Genomic DNA, 19,702 nt, shown 5'->3' on the forward strand with positions numbered 1-19,702 from the left:
GGCACCAACCTCACAGTTTATAATATACATTAACATACATTAACATTATATAACATATAACACTCTGTTCAATACTGGAGTATCACAGGCACTGTGTCTCACGTAATAATGACGGCAGTTCTCAAATGCACATGTGTAGAAATATCCAAATGCATAAAATATGTCTATATTATTTATGTTTGCATGAGTGGATAGGTTTTAGTGCATTTATGTCTATGTGAACTGGTCTGTTGATAGACAGTGCATGTGAAAGGATGTCTGTAGTGAGTGGTGAGTTGCTTACCCACAGCCTTGAGGGAGGCGCACTTGTTAAAGCCCAGGCCAAGGTTGTTGTGAGGGTGGGAGAGCGCCATCGCTGGACCCAGGGGTGAGAGGGCAGCGTTATTCAGGTGGTTGTGATCTGAAAGACAGAGAGAGGGAGAGAGGGAGAGAGGGAGAGAGATAAAGAAAGCAAGAGAAGAAGAGAATGAACTGCTGTTACACCCTAATTAGTCCATGTGTACCATCATGTGTACCACCATGTGTACCATCATGTGTACCGCCATGTGTACCACAATGTGTACCACAATGTGTACCATCATGTGTACCNCCATGTGTACCATCATGTGTACCACCATGTGTACCATCATGTGTACCGCCATGTGTACCACAATGTGTACCACAATGTGTACCATCATGTGTACCGCCATGTGTACCATCATGTGTACCATCATGTGTACCACCATGTGTACCATCATGTGTACCATCTTGTGTACCATCATGTGTTCCACCATGTGTACCATCATGTGTACCATCATGTGTACCATCATGTGTACCATCATGTGTACCATCATGTGTTCCACCATGTGTACCATCATGTGTACCACCATGTGTNCCATCATGTGTACCATCATGTGTACCATCATGTGTACCATCATGTGTACCATCATGTGTTCCACCATGTGTACCATCATGTGTACCACCATGTGTGAGTAATGCTTAATGACCTGTATATTTATGCGTCTACTCTGTGCATATTGGGGGCTGGTGAACATAAGGATGCATACTGAGAAAAAAATGTGACCACACTGTACTTTGTAATATTGAGGCGGTCAAATATCCTCCCCTACACTAGAAAAAAAATGTGCTATCTAGAACTTAAATGGTTCTTCGGCTGTCCCCATAGGAGAACCCTTTGGACAACCACTTTTGGTTCCAGGTAGAACAGTTTTGGTTCCAGGTAGAACTATTTTGGGTTCCATGTAGAACCCGTTCCACAGAGGGTTCTATGTGGAACACAAAAGGGTTCTACCTTGAACCAAAAATGGTTATCCTATGGTTACAGCTGCAGAACCCTTTTGGAACCCTTTTTTCTAAGAGTGTAGAGGAGGCATAGTGGCTAAAATCCTGTCTTCCGGACATCAAATAGTCTATTTCCCAAAGGTGTTTTGACAGGCACTACAACCACAACACAACACAACCACAACCACACAACAAGCCCACTGTACAGTACTAGCTATAGGTGGGTGCTACATTTCAGTATTGGACGATCTAGTCTATCTACGGAGGAGGAGCTGTGACTATCGAAGACGACTAGGTTCCCGATGAAGAGCTCTGTGGCCTGTCAGTCAGATGTCTACCTCCCTGCCTGGCTGTACCATCTATGCTCCCTCCTCATAAGATACTTCCTTTTCCAAACTGCCTTTCATCTAAAGCTATGGAAGACAATTTTATTTATGTGTTTATTTCATGTAATATCTTATGTTGTTCTTGTCTATCACTGTTCTGTACTTTGTCATGTATTTGTACGTTTTATGTGGACCCCAGGAAGAGTAGCTGCTGCATGTGCAGTAGATAATGGAGATCCTAAAAAACGAAACGAAACCATCGCCCAAGAACTGCCAGATCCCTACATTTGTTTTGTTAAATCGTTTTTTGTTTATTTTGTTTTTAAAGCGACTTTGAGATTCTACCTGGAATGAAAAACCCTATATTAAATAAATAGTATTATTATTAATACCATGGCATTGTTGAATACTCCTTTCTGATTGGCTTGAAGGGCATTCTAAAGTGTGCATTATTTAAGTGATAATGCCCAAAAAGCCAGTGTTTGGAGGATATATTGGCACAGGTGTTGTTAGGCAAACCATGCCAATATATCCTCCAAACACCAGCTCTGAGGGCATTATCACTTTTATACACGGGTTACCAACATATTCAATTAATGATTGACATATTTTCATTCAAAACGTTATTTTGATTAATTTATTCATACTATTTCATCCTTCCACAAGATATAATCCCGACACAAATCTAGGGTTGCTACCCAAGCCAGCTGGTCATTCATTCTATCGGCCCAGTTGTTCAGTCTTTTTGTTCTGTATCTATGGACATGACCCAGTTGTTTGTTCTAAATGTTCCATTGCCATACTGGCTGGCAACGTTATTTTTCCTTGCTTGCTAGCTAGCCAACTCAGGCTAATTTACAGTCACGTCAAAAAGTACAGCCAGAATAACAGGACATGAAGTCAAATCAAATCAAATTGCATTGGTCACATACACATGGTTAGCAAATGTTATTGCGAGTGTAGCGAAATGCTTGTGCTTCTAGTTCCAACAGTGCAGCAATATCTTACATATAATCTAACAATTCCACAACAACTACCTAATACACACAAATCTAAGTAAAGGAATGGAATAAGAATATATACATATAAATATATGGATGAGCAATGACAGAGCGGCATAGGCAAGATGCAATAGATGGTATAAAATACAGTATATACATATGAGATGAGTAATGGAAAATATGTAAACATTATTAGTGGCATTATTAATGTGACTAGTGATCCATTTATTAAAGTGGCCAATGATTTCAAGTCTGTATGTAGGCAGCAGCCTCTCTGTGTTAGTGATGGCTTTGAGATATAAGATGTTTTTCAGTCTCTCGGTCCCAGATTTGACGCACCTGTACTGACCTCGCCTTCGGGATGGTAGCGGGGTGAACAGGCAGTGGCTCGGGTGGTTGTTGTCCTTGATGATCTTTTTGGCCTTCCTGTGACATCGGGTGCTGTAGATGTCCTGGAGGGCAGGTAGTTTGCTCCCGGTGATGCGTTGTGCAGACAGCATCGCACCTCTGGAGAGCCTTGCGGTTGTGGGCGGTGCAGTTGCCATACCAGGTGGTGATACAGCCCGACAGGATGCTCTCAATTGTGCATCTGTAAAAGTTTGTGAGGGTTTTAGGTGACAAGCCGAATTTCTTCAGCCTGCTGAGGTTGAAGAGGCGCTATCCCGACTCCCTACACACTATTGCGCCTTCTTCACCACACTGTCTGTGTGGGTGGACCGTTTCAGTTTGTCTGTGATGTGTACACCGAGGAACTTAAAACTTTCCACCTTCTCCACTGCTGTCCTGTCAATGTGGATGAGGGGGTGCTCCCTCTGCTGTTTCCTGAAGTCCACGATCATCTCCTTTGTTTTGTTGGCGTTGAGTGAGAGGTTGTTTTCCTGACACCACACGCTGAAGGCCCTCACCTCCTCCCTGTAGGCTGTCTTGTCGTTGTTGGTAGTCAAGCCTACTATTGTTGGGTTGTCTGCAAACTTGATGATTGAGTTGGAAGCGTGCATGGCCACGCAGTCATGGGTGAACAGGGAGTACAGGAGGGGCTGAGCACGCACCCTTGTGGGGCCACAGTGTTGAGGATCAGCGAAGTGGAGATGTTGTTTCCTACCTTCACCACCTGGGGGGCAGCCCATCAGGAAGTCCAGGACCCAATTGCACAGGGCGGGGTTGAGACCCATGGCCTCAAGCTAAATGATGAGCTTGAAGGGTACTATGGTGTTGAATGCTGTGCTATTTTAAATGAACAGCATTTTTACATAGGTATTCCTCTTGTCCAGATGGGATAGGGCAGTGTGCAGTGTGATGGCGATTGCATCGTCTGTGGACCTATTGGGGCAGTAAGCAAATTGAAGTGGGTCTAGGGTGGCCGGTAAGGTGGAGGTGATATGATCCTTGACTAGTCTCTCAAAGCACTACATGATGACAGAAGTGAGTGCTACGGGGCGATAGTTATTTAGTTCTGTTACGTTTGCCAACTTGGGTACAGGAACAATGGTAGCCATCTTGAAGCATGTGGGGACAGCAGACTGGGATAGGGAGAGATTGAATATGTCCGTAAACACACCAGCCAGCTGGTCTGCGCATGCTCTGAGGATGCGGCTAGGGATGCCGTCTGGGCCGGCAGCCTTGCGAGGGTTAACACATTTAAATGTCTTACTCACGTCGGCCACGAAGAAGGAGAGCCCATTTAGCTGCATTTGCGTTTGTTTAAGCAGTTTTCTAGTGACATTTATTTGGATACATCCATAACAATGAGCTAATGATGCACAATTTTGCCTGGCATAGAAAATGTGCTCTTTCGTCAGGACACTGTTGCTCAGTCGCTAGCCAACAACACAACTAACGCAATAACTTCAAACTGAAGATGGAAAGACAGCAAACTAGCTGCACTTCATTTCGTTTGACCAGTTTTTTATTGATAGTTCTTTGTATATATCAATAAAAATGATGCTGATTCATGATTTCGACTTGCTGAGAAAAGCTGCATGCCTGCCTGTCTCATCCCGACTCATCCTGACATGTTCATTACTATGGGACAGCTGGAGATCAAATGTAAATATTGAAACAATGTTGCAAATGTCGGAGAGACAGACAGCAAGGTTTATACAAATCTCCACTGTTGAAAACAAAATGTTAGTCTAAAAGAAATGTGAGATAATGTCTAGATGTTTTTAATAGCGGAGATCAAGTTTATAAATTGCCTGGCTGGGCTGATGAGACAGTGGATTGCGCAGTCAGATGGAACAGAGTAAATAGGCATTTTAACGAATAGACAGAGGCTGTGATATATTGGCCATATATCACAAACCCCCGAGGTGCCTTATTGCTATTATAAACTGGTTACCAATGTAATTAGAGCAGTAAAAATAAATGTTTTGTCATACCCATGGTATACGTTCTCATATACCATGGCTGTCAGCTAATCAGCATTCATGGCTCGAACCACCCAGTTTATAATACCCTATAACGCACGGTAGAATTCAATAGTTCATTCTTACGTTCTATGTTTGAGCTGCTTTTGAAAGCAAAAGTCGAAATGAAAACATTATTGGCATTGTTAAATTCGATGTTCATAATTGCAAGCTAGAACTTACGGTTTTGTTAGCAAAACTAGCAAGTCTGTATTGTTTGGTTACCATAGTAACTACTGTAGTTACAGTTGAAATCAGACGTTTACATACACTTAGGTTGGAGTCATTAAAACTCATTTTTCAACCACTCCACAAATTTCTTGTTAACAAACTATAGTTTTGGCAAGTCGGTTAGGACATCTACTCTGTGCATGAGTAATTTTTCCAAAAATGGTAATTTTTCCAAGTAATTTTTCCCAAAATTGTTTACAGACGGATTATTTCACTTATAATTCACAATTCCAGTGGGTCAGAAGTTTACTACACTAAGTTGACTGTGCCTTTAAACAGCTTGGAAAATTCCAGAAAATTATGTCATCATTTGAGTTAATTGGAGTTGTACCTGTGGATGTATTTCAAGGCCTACCTTCAAACTCAGTGCCTCTTTGCTTGACATCATGGGAAAATCTAAAGAAATCAGCCAAACCTCAGAAAAAAATTGTAGACCTCCACAAGTCTGGTTCATCCTTGGGAGCAATTTCCAAAATGCCTGAAGGTACCATGTTCATCTGAACAAACAATATTATGTAAGTATAAACACCATGGGACCACGCAGCCGTCATACCGCTCAGGAAGGAGATGCGTTCTGTCTCCTAGAGATGAACGTACTTTGGTGCGAAAAGTGCAAATCAATCCCAGAACAACAGCAAAGGACCTTGTGAAGATGCTGGAGGAAACAGGTACCAAAGTATCTATATCCACAGTTAAACAAGTCCTATATCGACATAACCTGAAAAGCCGCTCAGCAAGGAAAGACCACTTCTCCAAAACCGCCATAAAAAAAGCCAGACTACGGTTTGCAACTGCACATGGGGACAAAGATCGTACTTTTTGGAGAAATGTCTGATGAAACAAAAATAGAACTGTTGGCCATAATCACATCGTTATGTTTGGAGGAAAAAGGGAGGCTTGCAAGCCGAAGACCACCATCCCAACCGTGAAGCACGGGGTGGTAGCATCATGTTGTGGGGCTGCTCTGCTGCAGAGGGGACTGGTGCACTTCACAAAATAGATGGCATCATGAGGGAGGAAAATTATGTGGATATATTGAAGCAACATCTCAAGACATCAGTCAGGAAGTTAAAGCTTGGTCGCAAATGGGTCTTCCAAATGGACAATAACCCCAAGCATACTTCAAAGTTGTGCAAAATGGCTTCAGGACATCAAAGTCAAGGTATTGGAGTGAGCATCACAAAGCCCTGACCTCAATCCTATAGAAAATGTGTGGGCAGAACTGAAAAAGCGTGTGCAAGCAAAGAGGCCTACAAACCTGACTCAGTTACACCAGCTCTGTCAGGAGGAATGGGCCCAAAATTCAAACCAAACTTATTGTGTGAAGCTTGTGGAAGGTTATCTGAAACGTTTGACCCAAGTTAAACAATTTAAAGACAATGCTAACAAATACTAATTGAGTGTATGTAAACTTCTGACCCACTGGGAATGTGATGAAAGAAATAAAATCTGAAATAAATCATTCTCTCTACTATTATTCTGACATATCACATTCTTAAAATAAAGTGGTGATCCTAACTGACCTAAGACAGGGAATTTTTTATAGGATTAAATGTCAGGAATTGTGAAAAACTGAGTTTAAATGTATTTGTCTAAGGTGTATGTAAACTTACGACTTCAACTGTATTTAGTAAACTTGCTAGCTACTTCAGTGGATGTTGAACACATTTCTACTGGCAAATTAACACATTTCTAGCAGCAAATGTGTTAATTATAGGAATTGTATAAAAGGGATAATCAACTCGGGGCTCTGTGCCTTCTCTGGAAAATAATGCAACTCCAACACCTTCCACGTTGTTTATTATTTTCCATAGAACGCATAGCCCCTCGTTGATTATTCCTTACGTCATGTTAATGGTGAACTAACACGGCTGCCACAAAATGTTGAAGTGTCATGTAAATGTATCATAACGCTCATTCTAGACATTCAGTTACATGACATTGTTTAAACATTTCCCATGTAATGTTAATGGGGAGCTAACATGGCATAGAATACATAAGGTGGAATTTAGAAATTTGGTTGTGCATCAGCAGTCACTCAAATAGCCCATGTCAACCCACGAGCCACTGCAGCACCTCATAATGAGTAATGTGGCCCCCACCCCTATCAAAGTTGCCCATCCCTGTTCTGACTCTGCCTAATATTTTCTGGCTATGTGGAGCGGGAAGCCAGGGGTCAAGTGGAGGTTCAGGGTCAATGCTGTGTGTGTTCCATCAGACACACATAGGGTACAACATGTAAACATACAAAAGACATGTAGCAATTTAAAAAACTTTTTGTATCCACTATGTTCATCTGTTCATAATGGTAAGGTGACTGCCACACAAGCATAATCGAAATTGCACCACAACTGCCCTAATACGGTATGTTCAACAGTGACATTTTTGTATGGCTTGTGATTTTAAACATTCTGTAAGTGGAACATGCCATACACAATACCGGTCAAAGGTTTTAGAACACCTACTCTTTCAAAGGTTTTTCAGAATAATAGTGAAGACATCAAAACTATGGAATAACACATATGGAATCATGTAGTAACCAAAAAAGTATTAAACCATTTTTTAATTTTTTATTTGAGATTCTTCAAATAGCCACCCTTTGCCTTGATGACAACCAGCTTCACCTGGAATGCTTTTCCAACAGTCTTGGAGGAGTTCCCTCATATGCTGAGCACTTGTTGGCTGCTTTTCCTTCACTCCGCGGTCCGACTCATCCCAAACCATCTGAATTTGGTTGAGGTCAGGGGATTGTGGAGGCCAGGTCATCTGATGCAGCACTCCATCACTCTCCTTCTTGGTAAAATAGCCCTTACACAGTCTGGAAGTGTTTTGGGTCATTGTACTGTTGAAAAACAAATGATACTAAGCCCAAACCAGATGGGATGGTGTATCGGTGCATAATGCTGTGGTAGCCATACTGGATAAGTGTGCCTTGAATTCTAAATAAATCACCGACAGTGTCACCAGCAAAGCACCCCCATACCATAACACCTCCTCCTAGATGCTTTATGGTGGGAAATACACATGCGGAGATCATCCGTTCACAAAGACACGGCTGTTGGAACCAAAAATCTCCAATTTGGACTCCAGACCAAATGACAAATTTCCACCGTCTCTTCTTCTTATTGGTGTCCTTTAGTAGTGGTTTCTTTGCAGCAATTTGACCATGAAGGTCTAATACACACATTCTCCTCTGAACAGTTGATGTTGAGATGTGTCTGTTACTTGAACTCTGTGAAGCATTTATTTGGGCTGCAATTTCTGAGGCTGCTAACTCTAATGAACTTATCCTCTGCAGCAGAGGAAACTCTGGGTCTTCCATTCCTGTGGCGGTCCTCATGAGATCCAGTTTCATCATAGCGCTTGATGGTTTTTGCGACTGCACTATAAGAAACTTATCAAAGTTCTTGAAATGTTCCGTATTGACTGACCTTCATGTCTTAAAGTAATGATGGACTGTCATTTATCTTTGCTTATTTGAGCTGTTCTTGCCATAATATGGACTTGGTATTTTACCAAATAGGGCTATCTTCTGTANATAATATGGACTTGGTATTTTACCAAATAGGGCTATCTTCTGTATACCAACCCTTGTCACAACTGATTGGCTCAAACGCATTAAGAAGGAAAGAAATTCCACAAATTAACTTTTAAGAAGGCACACCTGTTAATTGAAATGCACTCCAGGTGACTCATAAGGCTGGTTGAGAGAATGCTAAGAGTGTGCAAAGCTGTCATCAAGGCAAAGGGTGCTATTTGAAGAATCTCAAATATAACATATATTTTGAATTGTTTAACACTTTTTTGGTTACTACATGATTCCATATGTGTTATTTCATAGTTTTGATGTCTTCACTACTTCACTAAAACTAAAGAAAAACCCATGAATGAGTAGGTGTTCTAAAACATTTCACCGATAGTGTACACTGAACAAATGTGACAGGCAGAGGCTTGTTCACTCTGGCCATCTCCTATTTTCACAGCAAATGAAACCCCGCAATTCTCAAGTTCTAGCAGGCTCACCAATCCAGTGAGGTGATGCTGGTGTTCAGGCCAATGACAAGAGAGGAAGCTAGCTAGCGTGACAACAACAGCAACCTGACCTGAGATGACTGACAGTTGCCCAAATGTAAGCACCAGAGGGTGACAAAAGGTTAAATGTGTGTGCCGTTTTAGATGCATCTTTGCAACTCAGAACATAATTGATTCACACATTATTGTCAGACTCTCTGAAAGGTTACTAGTCATTGGATGCTCATTTAAGTTATATAAAGCTATATAGCTACTGTACATGGCTGTTGTGTGTGTCCCTGGTGAGGACATTTTAAAATAGTCACTAAATATGTTTCACATTTCAGTGAATAGATAGAATGATAACTTTTTGTAAATTAACCATGTGTGCTTCCAGGTCATTACGTAACATAATGTACAACATGTTTGGAAGGCATTGTTATGCCTAGGTCACTTAGTGGCACGAAAAGTTACCAAACACAGAGCAATACCGTAGCCCTGGATGGGGTCTGAATTGTCCGAGAGTTGTCATGTATCGCATCAATGGAAACCATGCAAGGAGATAAAAGGAGCGGTAGAAAATAGCGGCGAGGGAAGGATGACACTGAAATTGACTGATTGAATTAGAAATGAATCTTCACGTCCCCGTGTAATTGATATGTGATTATGACACTGAGTGAGCCGTGCACTGAGTGAGCCGTGCGGAAAATTGACTGTCTTTCGTGCCACGGTGCACCACTGCTCTACACTCCACTCCACCCCAAGGAGAATAGTGAGACTGGCGCCGGCCACCAAGGCTCCCTCGCTCCCTGGCTGATGAGCTGTGAAGCGTTTGATTCTGGCGAGCAGGACATTTCCCACCAGTTCTCCCTCTCAAGAGGGGTCCGTCTCTCTGCAATCCCAGCGGTCATCTGAGCTGGCACCCCTAATGAGCTCTGTCTCTCACAAAGATTCCCTCGGAATCCCTTTCCCTCCGACTGAGAACTCTGGAATGCACTTCGACTGTCTGGCTGGCCAGAGCTATGCCCCACTCGGAGTCTTCCCAGCTTGGCGCTTGTTAAATCCAACTTTTTTTCATTATTCTTTTGTTTGTATCTTAATTATTTATTTATTTTGACAGATTAAAAGTACATTTACATTGTAATACTACTGACAGCTAACTTTCTAACTCCGCCCATAACTTCAGGACTTTAGAGGATTCACAGAAGGCATGAATTATTGAGTCATTCTTAGTTTTTCACTTAAGACATGACTCTGCCGTTATGCTGTTAAATCCAACTCTGACTAATCAGCAGTGGAAAGAGGAGAGGCCAAGAGAGAGAGGGGAAGAGAGATACAACTAGAGAGAAAAAATCAACTAATTGCATTGATGAAAAAAATCCTTGGCTTCTGTCCAGTTTGACCACAGGGTTATGTGCTGGTGACATGGGGTGGTGGGTGGTGGTGGTGGTAGTCGTGGTGTGGATGGAGCTGGACACTGTGTCCACACTGTGTGTGATGACCATCTGTGCTGCAATGATGGGGTTGAATATCCACGGATATGAGAGTGTCTTTTTTTTAACGAAGTTAGTGCGTAGGTTCCTTGAGTCTGTGAGCACAGAACAAGGTTTAAAGAGAGTGTGCGGTTTTGAAGTGGGTATGAGTGTGAGTGCCTCTGCGAATAAGGATTTGTATGTTGATATGAATTTCAAATTGTGTGTGTGTGTGTGTGTGTGTGTGTGTGTGGTGTGTGTGGGTGTGTACAGAAGAGAGAGTAGAGGGGAGAGAGAAAAGACAGAGAGTAAGAGAGAAGAGAGTGCAAGGGTGAGATTTGGATTTGTGTGCTGTGTGTACACATTGTGAATGAGGTCGAGCTGGTGTGCAGTACACTGCTGGGTGATGGCCTAGATTTCAGCAGGGCTGACTTCAAAGGGCTCTAGTGCTGCAGAGGGCTTCAGCAGAGTGCCACTGACATGGCTCTGAAAACACAGAGACAGAGTAGGGGGAGAGACTGTGCCACACCATCAATAGATTAAATACTGATATCGCAAAAGCAAGAGGCGTTTTTACACTTCATGAGAAAGATGAGAAGATTGAGCATGGAGAGGAGAGCATGAGAGGGAGGGAAGGAGGAGGAGAAATCGAGAGAGAGGGAGAGGAGGGAGAGAATGAGAGAGAGAGAGAGAGAGAGAAGAGAGAGAGAGAGAGAGAGAGAGAGAGAGAGAGAGAGAGAGAGAGAGAGAGAGAGAGAAGAGAGGAGAGAGAGAGAGAGAGAGAGAAGAGAGAGAGAGAAGAGCGAGATGAGAGAGAGAGAGAGAGAAGAGAGAGGAGAGAGAGAGAAGTGGAGGAACTCACAGGGAGGATGTAAAAAGACAGAAAGTGGCGGTAAGAGAGACATCTGTCACTGGCAGCTGTTCTGCCATGTTGCAGGCAATGGACAGAACCCCCCCCCCCCAATAAACAGAAAATATGCTTCACTTAATGTTAAACCATCCCTCTCCCTCTCTCTTCCTCAGTCCTACCCCACTCCATCTCTCTCTTCCTCTACCCCACGCATCTCCCACTCTCCCTATCTTTCTTTTACACTCTACCTCCTCTATACTCTCACTCTCTTATCTCTCCATTCGTCTCTCCCGAGCCGTCTCTTGTTCAGCTTCACAGATCGTCTTTCCCCTATAGACTCTCCTCTAGTGCAGTTTGGGTGCAGTAAGCTGATTAGCCTGAAAGCGTTCACTCAATGCCCTTACACGGCAAGATTAACACCTTAGCCGTGAACTCCGTGTGTTGGACAAAAATGACCTGCCTTCTCCTCTCAACTACACTGGGGCACTGAAATCAACAGTTTCTACACACGGTCACACTACGAGATATTTGTGTGGCACACTCACATCATACGTAGCACCGTTTGGTCCTCTCGTCCACACAGACACATTCTCTTTCTCTCAAGCACAACGACACAGCCTAGTTTCTGAATCGCTGACAACTAAACAATATAAAATGAATCACTCTCTTTCTACAAGACCATATGTTCTCTCATTAACCTCTCCCTTTCTGTATACTTGAAATTACTCAATTTAAACTCACACAAAGTGGTTTGGTTTGGCAGCTGAAGTAAGCCCTCCTATTTAAACATGAGAAGATTCTATTATCCAGAGCGCTAAGTACCCGGCCTCGCTGCTCTGCCTGTACTTGTGATGAGCAAGCGTGCAATTGGCCATCTGTTGTGCTCACGTGAAAAGCTTTAAAGGGATGTGTTTGGGAGATCTACACTTCCTTTCCGGCTGCCATTCTCACTCTCTCACTCTTTTGTCACCACACAACCGCTGTCTCAGTCGCCACTCATCTCTCTCTGTCGGTTTATCACGTATCTATAAGCAATTTTTATGTGTGTGGGCTGGCTTCGTGATTGTGAGTGGTCCGTTACTGCCCGTGCACTTCCTTCATCTGATGTGCTTTTGCTTACTTGTTTTTTTCTTTTCTTGTGTCTTGTTTTTTGTGTCTTCTTCGTGTCTTCTTTTTTTTTCTTTTTTTCCTTTGTTTTCTTCTTTTTATTATCTTTTTATGGGGGTGGCTCTAGGGCTTTATAAATTGCGGGACCAGATGTGTGTGCCTTCTAATGCAGATGGTATGATTGTCTGCAGCATTCCAATCTCCCATAAGTATTATATACTGTCATATATATTATGTATGCTAACCTACCCTTCTGGTTCTTTGTAACTTACCACAAACACACGCACCGTGCTGGAAGTTTCAGTCCATTAAAGTCATTCACCGCGCCTCAAGGGCACCAAGCAGGTGTCGTTAGTCGAGAAGTCAAATCCAGGCTGTGCGTGAGTACCAGTTCCTTTTCTGTGCTCACAAGTTAACAATGGTAGCACATTACACACACACTGTATAGGGTTGCAAGGCTAGTTTCTTCATGTGTAAGGGTGTGCGCCTGACGAACAGCAAACCCACCATTCCCTTTTAACACTGGTACAGCTTGAATACATACATTCAGTTTATATATTACGACACTCCCGTTGTCGAATGAAAATAGCTTTCCACTCCTAAAGACAGTGAGTCACGTGGCCATGGTTTGCTATAAAAAGCAGGCAGACAGGCATTCAGTTACTGTTTGATTGAATGTTAGAATGGGCAAAACGAGTGACCTAAGCGACTGAGCGTGGTATGATCGTCGGTGCCAGGCGCGCCAGTTCCAGTATCTCAGAAACGTCCATCCTGGGCTTTTCACACACGACAGTGTCTAGGGTTTACAGAGAATGGTGCAACAACAAAAACATGCAGTCAGCGGCAGTCCTGTGGGCGAAAACAGCTCGTTGATGAGAGATCGAAGGAGAATGGCAAGAATCATCCTATCTAACAGGTGGGCCACAAACAGGCAAATAACGGCACAGTACAATAGTGGTGCTCAGAGTGGCATCTCGGAACGCACAACTTGTCGGTCCTTGTCACGGTTGGGCTATTGCAGCAGACGGCCACACGGGTTCCACTCCTATCAGCTAAAAACAAGAAGTGTCTCCAGTGGGCACGCGATCACCAAAAAAAAAATTTGCCTGGTCCGACAAATCCCGGTTCCTGTTGGGTCATGCTGATGGCAGAGTCAGGTTTTGGCATAAGTAGCATGAGTCCTTGTCCCCATCCTGCAGGGTGTCAACGGTACAGGCTGGTAGCGGTGGTGTAATGGTTTGGGGAATGTTTTGCTGACACAAGTTAGGTCCCTTGATACCAATTGAGCAACGTTTCCATGCCCCGACGAATTCAGGCTGTTCTGGAGGCAAAGGGGCTGGTACTATTTGGGTGTACCTAATAAACTGGCCACAGAGTGTAATCAATAACTTCCTAAGATCCTATCACTGTGAGTAAGATAATGCGCTTATCTGAATACATGACGTGGTTGAGGGTTTCCCACTGGGCACAGACGTCAGTTGTCAACTAATGTGAATTCAACATGAAATCAGCAAAACATTTCTCTACGACATTGGATTTAGGTTAAAAGTTGGGTGAAAAAATATTAAATTCCCTTACTTTGATGACTTTTTGCAAACCCAATCAGTTTTCCAAGTTGATTCAACGTCATCACATAGATATTTGTTGTTGAAATGACATGGAAACACAGTTGATTCAACCAGATTTTCCAGTGAATCTCTCCCAGATAAAATTCCCTTTGTAATAAGTGAGTCTGCCATCTATCGATCGATCGATCGGGAAGGGAACCTTATACGATCTATCGATCGATCAAGATGCATAATTCACCCTGAAAGTAGCATTAGCCACTCTAAAGTTAGTATGATGGTGGCAAATAGTTAATTTATTTTAGTACGTATATTTTTCCAGATAGTTAAGGAGGAAACTGACGCCCTTGTAGTCTGAATGGAGGATGTTTTATGTACGAGCCGGTCGCCAGGGGACATGAGTGTATAGCCGGCTGCATACATTCCAGTTGGACGCAGATGACAAATGACGTAAAAGGAATAATAGCGCCATCTGCCGGCCGTTTAGTCTACGCAGGATGTATGTCGCAAGGCCAAGGCAGGTAGGTAACTGCAGGGTATTAATCAATTATTGATGAAGAACACAACTTTTCATTGGCCCTAGAGTGCAAAAAGTCCTACGCCCTTGGGCTAACCCTGTTTATACCGACAAGTAGGCTAGCTAGCCAAAGTAGCACAGTGTCCTAAGGGTAATGCAGTCAGTTTCAGACAGAAATAATCTATCATTTTAGATGAATGTCAAATGTCTACTTGATGTCATGCCAACATCATTTGGCGACAGATACTTTAATAGAGGATAATGAGAGAGTCATTTCAGGGCAAAAAGACTCAGAGGACATGCTTCCTCCTAATCTTCTAGAAGTTCTACAAGCAAGAAACATTGAGCTGTTAATTCATTATTCATGGKTTCACACAAGAAGAAAGAGSAGTCAGTATGCATATTMATGTTTMTATTAAATATTACTAGCCAGACCTTTGAAGGCAAAGGAAAGTACTCAGGGTGGGGAGGTGTAAAGTGGATTAGAGAGAGTTTTRCAGTACYCKATGTAGGGCCTACTACACAACTTGTTGGTGGTGATGGCGGTTTTCTAGTCCACAAATTGTTCAAATGGGCTATCTAGTGTTCACAGTGTAAATTGTGAACGTGGTATATTGTTATATAAGAGCTGTCAGCTCTCCTTTGCCTTTTGGCTCGTCTCATTGGCGGTGAGTTGGAAAGGTTTTGTTGTGATGTAATTTGATGCTTAATGGTAGATGACAGTGATATGTGGTGTCTGTGTATAGGGTATCCCTCAGTCGAGTAGTTTTTGTTTCCTCCTATTGCCCCCTGCTTGTTAGTGAGGGCCTTTCCCCCTGCTGGCAATTGCTTCTCCATAGTAACAATTATGTCACTGTCACACACATCCAGCCTCTCATAGCCACATTCACACACACAACACCACAGGGAAAGAACACACACACAAACACACACATCTAAAAAGAATGACACAGTGTCATGGTTTCCGAAAGATCACTAGATCTCACAAAGTTTGTACACAAATCAAACTCATTTATGTAGAATACAATTTGACAGTCATAGATGAAGCTATGTTTGTTTGCTGAACAAAATAGATAAGCCTAATATTACATTTAGTAATACAATTGTTGACAATGTCATGCCACTACCACTTGTAATTCTGTTGGTAAGGGCAGGTAACAACACAACACATCTGCCACGCTGATCCTCAACACAGAGGCCCCTCAGGGGTGCGTGCTCAGCCCCCTCCTCTACTCCCTGTTCACTCATGACTGCACACACCATCATTAAATTTGCTGATGACACAACAGTGGTAGCCTGATCACCGACAACAACGAGACAGCCTATAGGGAGTTGGTCAGAAACCTGGCCATGTGGTGCCAGGACAACAACCTCTCCCTCAGCGTGTTCAAGACAAAGGAGAAGACTGTGGACTACAGGAAAAAGAGGACCGAGCACGCTCCCATTCTCATCGACGGGGCTGCAGTGGAGCAGGTTGAGAGCTTCAAGTTCCTTGGTGTCCCACACCACCAACAAACTAACAATGGTCCAAGCACACCATGACAGTCGTGAAGCGGCACGACAAAACCTATTTCCCCCTCAGAAGAACTGCAAAGATTTTGGCAATGGGTCCCAAGAATCCTCAAAAGGTTCTAGACAGCTGCACCATCAAGAAGGCATCTTGACTGGTTGCATCACATGCCTTGTATGGCAACTGCTAGCCTCGACCGCCGGCACTACAAGAGGGTTAGTGGCAAACGCCCCAGTACGTCACTGGGGCCAAGGCTTCCTGCCATCCAGGGACCTCTATAACCAGGCGGTGTCAGGGAAGACCTGAAAATTGTCAAAGACGCCCACCACCACTAGTCATAGACTGGTTCTCTCTGCTACCACACGGCAAGCGGTACCGGGAGCACCAGTCTAGGTCCAAGAGGCTTCTTAACCGCGTTCTTACCCCAAGCCATAGACTCCTGAACATCTAGTCAAATGGCTACCCAGACTATCACATTTCCCCCCGCTTCCCCTCTCCACACCACTCCACTTCTCTGTTGTCATCTTATGCATAGTCACTTTAATTACTCGCACTACATGTACATACTACCTCAACTAACCGGTTGCCCCGCACATTGACTCTGTACCGGCAACCCCCTCGTATATATTGTTATTTTTTACTGCTCCTCTTTAATTTACTTGTTACTTTTTATCTCTTCATTCTTATTTGTATTTTGAAACTGCAATTTTCGGTTAGTGCTCGTAAGTAACATTTCACTGTAAGGTGAAAATGTTGTACTTCGGCGGCAATGTGACTAATACATTTATTTGATTTGACTTGTATCTCATACAGTCCTGGTGAAATGATGGCCGTGTATCCATGTCATGTGTGGTCTGTCTATGTAAGGTCAGGGATGTTTGATAGTGCCGTTTGTTACCTTTTCATGCTGTCGCCATGACTTGGAACATGCTACTGTACTTTGAGCTGTGAGCTTCACAGACGTGTTCTTGCTAATTGTAGGGCCTGATGTGAAGTTGTATGGGCAAATGTGCAAGAGGTAAAGCTACAGATGAGGCGGAAGACACAAGCTCTCCATCATGCTATCCCCCAAGAATTGTGTGTGTGTGTGTCGCCAGAGCCCATTCAAGGAGGGGGATATAGCTCATCTGTAATTCGCCTCAAATCTACGCCATAATACATTAAGCTACACTGAAGTCAAATTATAAACGCAACATGCAACAATTTCAAAGATTATACTGAGTTACAGTTCATATAAGTAAATCAGTCAATTGAAAATATATTCAATTAGGAACACTATTCTATGATTTCACTTGACTGGGAATACAGATATGCATCTATGGTCCAAAGATACAGTTGAGTGGAAGTTTTACATACACTTTAGGTTGAGTCATTAAAACTAGTTTTCAACCACTCCAACAAATTTCTTTGTTAACAAACTATAGTTTTGCAAGTCGGTTAGGACATTTACATGGTGCATGGACACAAGTAATTTGTTATAGCAATTGTTTACAAAGAGAGATATATTTCACTTAAAATCCCGTATCACAATTCCAGTGGGTCAGAAGTTGACATACACTAAGTTGACTGTGCGCTTTAAACAGCTTTGAAAATCCAGAAAAATGGATGTCATGGCTTTTAGAAGGCTTCTGATAGGCTAATTGACATCATTTGAATCAATTGGCAGGTTGTACCTGTGGATGTATTTCAAGGCCTACCTTCAAACTCAGTGCATCTTTGCTTGACATCATGTGAAAATCAAAAGAAATCAGCCAAGACCTCAGAAAAAAATTGTAGACCTCCACAGTCTGGTTCATCCTTGGGAGCAATTTCCAAACGGCTGAAGGTATCACGTTCATCTGTACTAACAATAGTATGCAAGTATAAACACCATGGGACCACGCAGTCGTCATACCGCTCAGGAAGGAGACGCGTTCTGTCTCCTAGAGATGAACGTACTTTTGTTCAAAAAGTGAAAATCAATCCCAGAACAACAGCAAAGGACCTTGTGAAGATGCTGGAGGAAACWGGTACAAAAGTATCTATATCCACAGTTAAACAAGTCCTATATCGACATAACCTGAAAGGCCGCTCAGCAAGGAAGAAACCACTGCTCCAAAACCGCCGTAAAAAAGCCAGACTACGGTTTGCAACTGCACATGGGGACAAAGTCCGTACTTTTTGGAGAAATGTCTTCTGGTCTGATGAAACAAAAATAGAACTGTTTGGCCATAATGACTATCATTATGTTTGGAGGAGAAAGGGGGAGGCTTGCAAGCCGAAGACCACCATCCCAACCGTGAAGCACGGGGGTGGCAGCATCATGTTGTGGTGGTGCTTTGCTGCGGGAGGGACAGGTGAACTTCACTAAATAGATGGCAACATGAGGAAGGAAAATTATGTGGATATATTGAAGCAACATCTTAAGACATCAGTCAGGAAGTTAAAGCTTGGTCGCAAATGGGTCTTCCAAATAGACAATGACCTCAAGCATACTTCCAAAGTTGTGGCAAAATGGCTTAAGGACAACAAAGTCAAGGTATTGGAGTGGCCATCACAAAGCCCTAACCTCAATCCTATAGAAAATGTGTGGGCAGAACTGAAAAAGCGTGTGGGAGCAAGGAGGCCTACAAACCTGACTCAGTTACACCAGCTCTGTCAGGAGGAATGGGCCGAAATTTACCCAACTTATTGTGTGAAGCTTGTGCATGGCTACCTGAAACGTTTGACCCAAGTTAAACAATTTAAAGGCAATGCTACCAAATACTAAGTCAGGTTTGTAGGTCTTTTTGTGCTTTAGGAAAATTTCTGGAATCTTTTATTTCAGCTCATGAAACATTGGACCAACACTTTACATGTTGCGCTTATATTTTTGTTCAGTGTACATCAGCTCTGGTACAAGAGTTGGTGTTCAAACCCATCCTGTGTTAACCAGTAGAGTCAACATTGGAACTTTTCTTTGTTCTATATTGCACGCACGCACGCGCGCACGCGTGCGCACACACACACACACACACACACACACACACAGTCTGATTTGAGGCAAAGCCCTCAAGCATGTGCAAAGCGTGTGCACTCTGTCTGCACGACCACCCACCATTGCAAACTGTGATTGATGTACTGCAGACGCATTAACAGACAGCCCAGTCTTTTGACCTTCAAATCACCTACCTCGCCATCCCCCCTATTTCTGTTCCTGACTTGGTATGTTCTGGCTAGAACCTGATTTGTCTGGTGTCGGAATGGGTCACTGAGCTGGGGGGCTTGGGGGCTGGGGCAGGGGTTAGGGTTTAACAAGCCCCCATGCAGATGATATTCCACACTGTACACTGCTCGTGTCTGTGTGGAGAGAGGGAAAGGGTGAGAGCCTCATTGTGAGAGAACTGCGGAATAGCACAAGGCATATGTGTACTGGGAGAGGGACACTACATGGAAAAAGGGAGAGCA

The 19,702-nt window shown here is 43.2% G+C and overlaps 1 protein-coding gene across 1 annotated transcript in view; it reads right to left on the reverse strand.

Annotated features, from left to right (window-relative positions):
* Positions 1-283: 283 nt before the first annotated feature.
* Positions 284-19,702, reverse strand: part of LOC112071828 (protein shisa-9) — a gene marked incomplete at its 3' end in the record, with an annotated part of 65,737 nt that continues 46,318 nt past the window's right edge. Inside the window, exon 3 of the mRNA XM_024139258.2 lies at positions 284-400. Coding sequence (XP_023995026.2) covers positions 284-400 — 117 coding nt within the window. The remainder of the gene's footprint in view (positions 401-19,702) is intronic.

This window comes from Salvelinus sp. IW2-2015, unplaced genomic scaffold (assembly GCF_002910315.2).
Source record: "Salvelinus sp. IW2-2015 unplaced genomic scaffold, ASM291031v2 Un_scaffold1735, whole genome shotgun sequence".
NCBI lineage: Eukaryota > Metazoa > Chordata > Actinopteri > Salmoniformes > Salmonidae > Salvelinus > Salvelinus sp. IW2-2015.